At 40.0% G+C, this 10,478-nt stretch overlaps 1 protein-coding gene across 1 annotated transcript; it reads right to left on the reverse strand.

Moving 5' to 3' along the window:
- Positions 1 to 1,682: 1,682 nt before the first annotated feature.
- Positions 1,683 to 6,038, reverse strand: LOC139405978 (zinc finger protein ZIC 2-like). The gene is made up of 3 exons (XM_071148437.1): positions 4,311 to 6,038; positions 2,854 to 3,017; positions 1,683 to 2,630 (listed from the first exon to the last, which is right to left on the reverse strand). Exons 1-3 carry the CDS (start codon positions 5,290 to 5,292, stop codon positions 2,430 to 2,432), a joined length of 1,347 nt encoding a protein of 448 aa, XP_071004538.1. The 5' UTR covers positions 5,293 to 6,038; the 3' UTR covers positions 1,683 to 2,429.
- Positions 6,039 to 10,478: the final 4,440 nt, after the last annotated feature.

A 10,478-nucleotide genomic window follows, 5' to 3' on the forward strand; every position in this document is an offset into this window, starting at 1 on the left:
GCTGTTGAAAAGAACATGTTGCATCCGGCTCCTTTTCTAAACTATATCCATGTATTGTGTAATAACATCAAACAATGTTGTTGTTTGTCAGTAGCGAGAAATATTTTGCGTTTTCTAGTCGACGGTGGTTTTATTGAATATGACAACTATTTGAATATTGTTTTTTTCCAGGGGTACTTTGTATGTCTAAACATCACTTGCTTAGGTCTACACACCATGTATAAAAGGGATGCAGTTTGGCTATGTGTTAAACCAGAGCCGTATATTAATCGCAGTTTTGATAATCCGGGCCTTCCAAATATTCTGTAACCTAGAATCCCCTCTCTCTGTTTTATTTACAGATGGCAGAAACCCCTCAAATCGTCTCAAATAGCTTAGGCCTACTGTGTTGCCGAAACAATACAAAATACTCACTATTCCAGAAAACAAGAGTCTCAGTCTAAGAAAGTATTCACAAGTGGTTGAAATAGATCAATACAATTTAATTAATTATAGGGTCACACAACCGTGTCTCGGCATACAGAAGGCTCGAGTCCCGCTCAGGGCCGAGTCAAGTCCAAGTTCAAGGCTGCTCTGACAGCGCAACCCCCCTGTCAAATGCCCGGGATGGGGGAGGGGATTTTCGACTGTGTTTTCGGCAGTGCAGGGTTCTCTCTACCAAACATAAAGCCTGTGACAAAACGGTTAAAAGATACTGCCGTTTAATGAAACTCAAATTGAAATTGCCAGTCATTGTCAGGTGTTAAATAAAACAATTATATTGAATTTGGATGCATGGGCGATACTATATGGTGGAGTTATAAATTAGCCTGCATAACATGCGGGTTCGAGTAGCCTGATTTAGAGTCTTTTTACTTTCAAGTAGACATACATTTTAGTTGAGTTTACAATGTGGCCTAGCATGCATAAATAAACCTCAGCCACAATGTTTGTTTTGTGACCAGCGAGATGGTTTGGTTCGGCCTAGTCCACGCGTTAATCTTGCAACTTTTAATTTAGCCCGCCATATTGAAAATGCAAGCCACATTAGCAGGAGTTGCAGACCATACATGTTCATAAAAAATAAATTACAGGCCATGACTAATGCATAAGACCTAGAGCTGACGGGTTTATAAGAGGTAAACTCCAACATTTGGGAATGATCTGAGGGCATAAAGAAACAATATCCTAAGCAATGCTTGTTTCAACACTGGAAGCAGAATGTAATTTACATAGTGCAGATAACCCATATCCTCATAGCATGCATGCTCTAACTGACCTAATGTGGGGCATAGCCTGCTTTGAAAATAGGTCTCATATGAAAAAGCTGATCTGAAATGACCCGCCAAAGAAACAGCTTCGGGCACCAGTAGAGTGCACTGTTAAAAAAAAAAAAATCCTGTTGGTTTTTATGGTAATTTACTGTCCGTCACTTACCTTTAAGTTACAGTAAAAAAAAATAAAAAAAAAAGGTAAACTATGTTACAATAAATTCCAAATAAATGTTGGTTTAACAGTGCATTACTGTAAAATGTTTTTTTTGCCAGTAATTAACCATAAAAACAACAGGATTTTTTTTGTGTGCCTATTCTGGGTATGAAGACATCAAGAGAGGGAACTGTTTTTTTAACACTTGCAACACTTTTATTATATTTGTATGCAGTAAAATTCTTATCACAATAATGAAGAAAACACCTCTTTAACTTTGAACAAAAGCACATAACAAAACAACTGCCCCTGTTTAGCTCACAATTGTACATATTTATAGTAAAGAAACATTCTTTATAAATATTGTTTAATTTGTAGTAAATACCATAATTTAATTACAAACGGATAAATATGGCAGTAGATATTTACAAAAGGAAGGATGTAAATTACAGAAAATCCAACGGTACAACGTCTAATCTTCCAGATAGCATTTCACAATTAAAAACTTGCAAAGCACAAAACATCACAAGTTAAGCCCAGCAAACTAAAATATAAGCCAACATTTACAAGCAAAATATGGTGGACTGTTTGAGTTAAGTGTTAACTTTGGCACTCTTTCCAGTTTATAGATGTTTAGTATAGTTACAATCAATTTGCCTTAGGATCACAATATTTAACATCATAATACAACTTGAATCGTAAAATGTGCACTAAAGGTCCAGTTAGAGAAATAGCTACCATTGAAGGAACATCTATACACCACAGAACGACAAAAATCTATCACAACCAATGGGAACGAGGGAGTGTAATAATTATTTACAAATATATTGAATGCTCCTTGAACATATTACATATTTTCTTCTGTTGGTAAGTGAGTTCTCTTCCCTGGTGGTTTTAAATCTATTCATATGCTTTTGAAGCGTTCATAGTATTCATGCTCTCCTCCGTGCATGAGGGTCCGAATCTTCTGCGCTGGTTGGGGTTCTGAGCAATGGTTCTGTTATTCGCTGTTCGGTTCAGTCCTAAACATACCATTCACTGAAATTAGACGATAGGCTGCTGTGACCGTTGTTGTTGTTGTGGACTGCGGACGCGGGTGAAAGATTGTTGTTGCTTTGGGTCTCGGTGGTGGGGGAGATTAAGCCGGGCGGTGTGGATGACTCGTAACCAGAACTGGCTGCAGGCGAGGAGTCGGACGCTGGAGGGGGGGCCGCTTCGTGGACCTGGAAAAAGTGCAGGTACTATTTGTATATGATATGATGATGGGACATTGTGAAGTATGACTTCAAAGTGCTTCAGGAATGATGGGGAAGGTAATTGTGTAAGCCTAAATAACAGAGGAAAACCAAATCCACGACAAAACATGTCCTAAGCACGCAAAACACAGACGTAAACAAGCCTTAGGCTACGTGTTAAAGTGGAAAGTGAAAGACAAAGTCCATTTACCTTCATGTGTTTTCGCAGAGAGCTGGGATGTGTGTAGGACTTGTCACACATTTTGCAAAGATATGGTTTGTCAGACGTGTGGACATGCATGTGCTTCTTTCGGTCACTGCTGTTGGCAAACCGCCTGTCACAGCCTTCAAACTCACACTGGAATGGTTTCTCTCCTGCATAAAAATAGGGATAAAACAGACACGTTAGATGCAGTTCCTCAGCAAAAGCCTACAAAACGACTATGCCTTAGGCCTAATACTATACGAGTTGCGTTCAATAACATGGCCATTCAACCACGAGCAGCGGGTTATATAGAGCTATTCGTCAAAGTTAGTGAATGCAGGGGTGCTCACACATGCCTTCTATTCGGTTAAATCTCAGTTGTATCACCAACTTAATTTAAAGAAGGTTAACTTAATTTGTGGGACCAGACGTTTTCTCTTTTATGCAGGAAATTGTGGGTTTTAAGAAATAGTAAAACATTTAGGCCTATGGCTATTTGTTTTGAATCACAGCAATTTAATGTAAGTAGTATGTAAAAATTACTTAAGAATATTTATTTGATATCCTACTTCAAAAATGAAATGCAAAATTGCTTAATTAGGCTCCAGGATGACTTAAATGTATATAATCAAAACGTCCCATGTGGGGCAATAGCTTCTGGTGCAGAGGGCGCGCCATTTGATTGGAAACAATAAGGAATTAGCACCTGACCAATTCCATAGCTGCAGTGAAAATGTGAAAGGCTGGTAATGGCACCTATTATCAATGGATTGCGTGAGAAAAGAAAAGGGCCATGACACACATTCACACTCGCCTGAAGAGTAAGCACACCAAACGATTTCCTAAAACCAAAAAGCCAAACATTATTTCTCAGTGGACAAAATAAAATAACAAAATCTATTTTCTGAAAAAGAGGCGAGGCATTCCGAATAGAATCCTAAAAGCTCAGTCTTGCATAAACATTCAACCGGTTGATGAGATTTAAGCTACAGGAGCCTACTCCGCGCAAGCAATGCACTGCGAGCCAGAAGCCTAACCTCGCCTTTGACCCATTTTAAAGTTGACGGACCACAAAACCTCAAAAGCATATTACATAATTTAGCAAATTGCTGCGAAACATTTCATTTCTTCAAAACTGTGTACACGCTAATTGTTTCCAGACTCGCCAGCTATGTGATTGGGGTACTATTGGATAATCGAATTCACACTTTAGGCTATAGCGAAATATATATCTTTTGTAATCAGTCTGAAAATAGTCTAAAAATACCACTATTGTGATTGAATATCGTCTGGGGCATTTTGGCGACGAGAAAAAACGCTTTTTGCAGGCCATAGGCTACAATTGGCTATGATGAAATAAAGCATGGCGCATTGGCATGGTGAATTCTAAAATGTGCAGTGTACATTTACGAAACGAATAAATGCGAGAGGTAAAATGCTATAAATATCGTATAATTAATTACCTGTATGTGTACGCTTGTGAATCTTCAAATTTTCCGACCTTGCGAAGACCTTGCCACATCCAGGGAAGGGGCAGGGGAAGGGTTTCTCACCCGTGTGGACCCGAATGTGATTCACCAGTTTGTATTTCGCTTTAAACGGTTTGCTCTCGCGGGGGCACTCTTCCCAAAAGCAAATGTGGTTGCTCTGCTCCGGTCCCCCGACGTGCTCCACGGAGACGTGCGTGACCAGCTCGTGCATGGTGCTGAAAGTTTTGTTGCAACTCTTCTTGGGGTTGCTCAGCTGCTCTGGGTCGATCCATTTACAGATGAGCTCCTGCTTGATGCACTGCTGCCGCATGTAGCGAAAGAAGGCACCGGGGTGGTGGTGGTGGTGGTGAGCTCCCATGTTCATCCCCATGTTCATATTCATGCTGCTGTACTGGTTATGGAGCTGGGCGGCCGAGTAAGGGTCGGTCCTTGGGCTGGAGACCTGGTGGTACTGGTCGGAACGCCCGAAAACCTCGCCCGGTAGTCCAAGACGCATTTGCCCATTGAGCACATTCGAGGATCCGTGGGACCCATGCTGGTCGTGAATCCCGGGGAACAGAATGTGGCCTTGGCTGTCTGTGTGGGTATGATGAAGAGACCCCGCCGTGGGGCCGAAAATAGCGTGTTGGCTGCTCGCCGGAGATGATTCTCCGAAGCCTCGGCTGCGAAAGAGAAAGTCCCTGGTGGTGTTGAACGGGGAACTCGCGTACGAGGTGACATGGGCTGCATGAGCCCCCAAAGCCCCTGCGGGGTAGCCGGGCGCCTGGGAGGTGAAGGCAGAGCTCTGTCCTGGAGAAAGATCATGGTTCAGTTTAAATGCACCCATGTGTGCCGAGTCGACGAAGCTATTTTGTGCTAAACTTAAGTCTCTCTCCTGCATCTCGCTCGCTGTGTGATGCCTGGCAAACGTGCCAACTCCCAGTCCGGGGAACTGGTGACCTGCGTCCAGTAACATGGTCTCTCAAAGCGAATTTCGTTCGAATCAGCTTGTGTGTATAACAAAAAAGTAGAAAAAATACAATTCAATTGTCTATTCAGTTATCGAAATGACAACTTCCATGCATGGAACCACCATATCAGGCGAAGCTCAAAGCGATGATCCACTCATAGGACGAAAAAAAACCTAAACAGCTCGTCTTACCGAACACGTCTATATTCACTGGTAGTTAACTTTTAACAACAACCAAAAAATCCCCATCAAAGGAAGTAAAGAGATTCCTTTGCGTTTTTCCTCTGGAAACTGTGAATGTTGATTGCTTTTAAACACACACGAAGAATTGAATAATTATCTTAATATCTGTCCTAGCACGAAGAGAGAGCGGGGTTTGGCAGCATCTCGGATTGTTGTTCCGATTTGTGTGTTTATTTCTTTCGCTTGCCTGTGTTTATTGCGTAGGGTCCCTCTTTCTCCGTGGACTGGCACTAGCGCCTCTTACGCCCCCTTTAACTGAAGCCCGGCCATTCATTCCACGCAGTCTCATTGGCCACTGCGTCTCATCAATCCCAGGTGCCCCTCCAATAGCAGGTACCGCTTTAGCGACTAATAGCTGATCGCCATTTTCCACTAATAATTGCCGCCTACTTTTTAGGAGAGGCATTTAGGGGAAGAGAGGGAGAGAAAATAATATCGGATATGAAGCCTTAAAACCTTAATTTTATAGGTTGATGTATAACGGGTGGATTGACAATACGACATTGCACGTTGTGTGATAATGGTGTTTAAAAACCTGAGCTATAGAGTTAAAGAAATAACTGTAAGTGAACTAGCGAATGGGGTTTTGGGGTAGAAGGTGGGGTCTGCACATTTCATTCAACATTAGACAGGCGGATTTAATTAGAAACGATAGTCAATAATTTAGCCAAACCACTATTTTATATTTTGACCGTGTTTCTCTTACAAATAAATACAGTATTTATATGTGCGAAATAACGCACGTTTATGTGTAAATGCATATCACAAGCTCTGCTATAGAAAAGTAGGAATATACAGCAGAAACAGAAGCATATAATGTAGCATATCAGAACACAACATTTCATGAAATAGAACTGATTATACTGCAGACTCTAGAGTACTCCCTTAAAATAGTTGCTGATCATTTACCCCTATAAAGAAAATGATGTATGTTCATAGCCTCTGCACCTACAGCCTTCAGTGAGCTATAGACTCATGTAGGCATGAGGGCCTACGTACATTTGTTCCAAGTATTACACCGCCACGCACCCGAGGTTTACATTTACCTTGTTTTCATAGAGAGTTGGGTCGGTGGTTTGTCCATTTTGCTTAGATATCTTGTACAGTTTGTCAGTCTTGCCTTAGCTGCAAAATATGACTTTTGTTTATTTTAGCTGCAATCAACCGCACGAGCCTATGTTTGAACGTTTTCTCTCCTGCAAAAGCAAAAAACGAAATGCATTAGATGAGTTTAACTATAGATAGCCCTAATGCAAAACATATTGCATAGGCCTACACACATCATTTCGGATTAGTCATAATTTGGTGAACATTACCCCTACACGTGGGTGAGTTTGGTGACAACAGAGCTTCATATTACAACTCAATGGGCTAATAAAGAAAACAGATCTCTATATAACAAATAGCCTTCACCCAAAAGCCGAATGGTCTTCAATTGCCATAGCCTACCATAAAGTCACACTCAATCAGAACAAGAAACCTCGCCGGCTGTTCATGTCTGCAAAAACATGGCCAGCTCACAAGGTTTGCTACTATCGTGAGTCTTTTCGTCCAAAGCGCAAAATCAAAGCTGCGCATTGAAATGTACTCACTAAAGGGAAAGGAAGTTTACTTACACTTCCATTGAATTCAAGTCCCACAAGTCCTCCTGCTCCAAGACACATCATATTTTATCTTGTCCCTCTCGGCTCCCAAATACTCTAAAAAAGCGGTCAATAATGGGACCGGGAGTAGGACGTCTGAAAACTTTGGGATTCCTGTCCCTCTCTCAGCCCCAAAGCGGGGGCAGCCGGAGCGTTCTCTGCCATTCTTCCAATTTCTCTCCGCACCGCGGGACACGGAGGAGCTGATCCAAGTTCAAAGTCACGTATGCCGACCTCTCTAAAGAACTTCTCTATTTCGGTGGAAAACCCCTTCCCTGTCACTTGATAGGATAAAAATTAAAATAAATTAGAGAGAAAGAACTCAATCGGACCAAAGGCGCATATCTGTGGGTTCTTATTTCCCTCAAACTCAGGAGAAAGGGGGATTCTGAAAATCCCCAAAGACCAGTAATTCAACAGATTACTCAGAGACAGAAAGTCTTGAAAAGGGTTAGAAATATAAAAAACATTATACAAATGTATAGAAATGAATATATTGATACCAACACACATTTGATTATGCCTAGTTTACAGAGAAAACAACTCCCACATAAATTATATCCAAATATTCACGACATTGCTTATGATCTGAATATGTCCGACAACAAGGCTAGTAAATAAAACAATGTATTTTATGCCTTAATGGCACAGCGCCTAAAACGCAAAGGTGAAGGAAACTGGGCGTATTTCACTAGTTCATATTTGACAATATCAATATGTTGACGCATTGGAAGGTTACTTGTGTGGTTTCCGTGACCTTGTGTGATTCATGGATGTTTGACCTATGACCCGTTAAGACCACATATGCGGCACTTTTGGCTTCTTCTGTAAAATAAACCTTTTTTCTTTTTAATAACAAAGCGCCTTTTGTTTAAACACTTTTAAAGATTTCGCTCGCTTCTTCCAGCTGGGCGTCTGAAGTAAGTAGCCTTACGGGCTTTAGGAGCGTTTTAACTAATCAGAAACAGAGAATTGAACTACTTCACTCTTTTGGTAAGTTCAGACGGGTGCTCCTCGTTGAATTAAGCTAACAATATTCGGATATTCTATCATGGCCATATTAACCACGGACCATTCTTTTTACTAATATGGTTTGTAAAAGTAATACATTCATTCGCTTTTATTATACCCTAGAGATCCCATTGAGATTGGAATCGTATTATCGAGTGAGCCACTTGTTCGTAGATGATAACAACATACTGTATGTATCCCAAGGTGGTCGATAAATAGACATTTCTATAAATATACATTTAAAAGTTGGCAGCCTATACACCTGTTATTTTTATGTGTAGCTTATCTATTAATTTGGTTTCTGGTGGCTTTTTATATTCTAAAAGTAAGACAAAATATACTTTATGACACTTTGAAGCACGTATAGTCGACCTACCAATGGTAATTATTAGTTTATACCACAGGTGCATGCAGACCTATTCCCTTTTAAGTCAATACCCATATACGCCAAAGTTCTGATAGAGTCAATATCACGGATCATTTTACTCAGTACTATTTATGTTGTGGAGCATCGTCCATGGACATTTTAAAAGCATTTTAGAGATTATTTTCCCTCTTGAAACCTGAATAGATTGCTCCAACTGATTCGATGTTTTAAATAATCTATGAGTGCAACTGTTGATTTTCAAGCCATTGGAAAGTAAAAAGTATACACGCCAAGAGTGACTTGGATAATAATACTTTTACAGATTTAATTTACATATGTTAATGTTGTAAACTTTTGGGTCAAACAAATTAATCTGAAAAAAAGTAACATAAAAGTCATCCTCAGATTGACAACTGTCCTCTTGCTTCATTCATGGCTAAAGTCAATAAAAGTGAACCTAAGTATTTTGAGAGGATCAGTGGCAATTTGTGGAGAAACTATTTACACAACTTAACTCCCTCCATGCATGGAGCAATGCTGAAACCTTAGATTTCGAAAGTAATTTTGTAAAAATAAATTGATAGGTCTTAAAATATAATGACGTTTACCTCATCTCATCAATTAATTTAATACAATGTATGTGTAATTTGTTCATCAAATGTTGGCTAAAGACTAAAAGATGGACATGATTTTTATATGCAACATGTTTAACTTGTGAAATTTGGCACTCTGCACGGTGTGTAGCCTACTTTAAATGAATCCATTGGCATCCATTTCAATAATACAATTCATAAATCAACTCTTTTCTCTGGCAAACACTTGTCTTGTATTGATAAAATATTTCATTATTTCTACAGAATGTGCTTGTAGGCTATATCTAAGCAACATGTATACCTCCATATATTAGCACAAATAAAATCACAATATTCCGACTCTGCTTTATGCACGGATTGTTGAACAGTATTAAACGATATCCAGTTGTACTTGCACAACTTGTGCATTACTGTATTAGGCTACTGGTGTATAAAGTTGCAATAGCCTAACTCAATAAATCAGAAACGTAACATGGACAGACGTCAACTGCATAGTAGGCCTGCATGTCACACATATCAAGTGGACATTTTTCTAGCCTATTTATTTTAAAGGGGAAATATGCTATGGTGGTAGGCTTTATAAAGTATGATTGTATGCAAATAAAAACATGCATATTGTATACTACATAAATAAATACAGATAATAGACACTGAATTTGAATCACTACTTTGAAGTGTTGTGGACAATGCGCAATTTCAAGCTTCCCCTATGGGCGTTAGTCTCGGGTACAAAATAAGTTGTTTCAGACCATGGCTTTAAATGTATTTGATTGGCTAATTATCTCCATTATTATTTATTTGTATGAATTTAATTTTACCTGAATAAAAGTCCACGTATTTGAGTTATGCGGAAAAAAAGGTGTTTTCCACATTGGGGTTACGCCAATCACTGGAAAAGAAAAATAAGAGATGAACGTCTGTATAGCCTACTGTAGACGTCCTACATTGTATCCACATGCGCCAGCCCCCAGTAAACACCCAGGGCATAAACATATTTACTGGTAACTTCGTGAGTAGGCCTACAACATTTTGGAGTCAACAGCGATAAAGAGAGCGAGGGGGCGGAACCCCGCTGAGCCCCTGCGCTGAACTACAGCCAATCGCTTCGTTCTCTTAACTGTCAGTCACCTAAATCCGTCCAATACCCGCAGTGCCATTTCTAAACTGTATTCCCTACTGCGTCCTCCAACTGTTGTATGTTCTGCCAATCGCTTGAGGACAGAGTGGGAAAAGGAACAAGCAGAGTTAGAGGCAGGACAAAATAAGTTATATAGACCGCATATATACATATATTTTAATGTTTTAGAAAATCGCGGTGGCGGGGGGGAGAAACAA

The sequence above is a fragment of the Oncorhynchus clarkii genome, chromosome 3 (assembly GCF_045791955.1).
Source record: "Oncorhynchus clarkii lewisi isolate Uvic-CL-2024 chromosome 3, UVic_Ocla_1.0, whole genome shotgun sequence".
Classification (NCBI taxonomy): domain Eukaryota; kingdom Metazoa; phylum Chordata; class Actinopteri; order Salmoniformes; family Salmonidae; genus Oncorhynchus; species Oncorhynchus clarkii.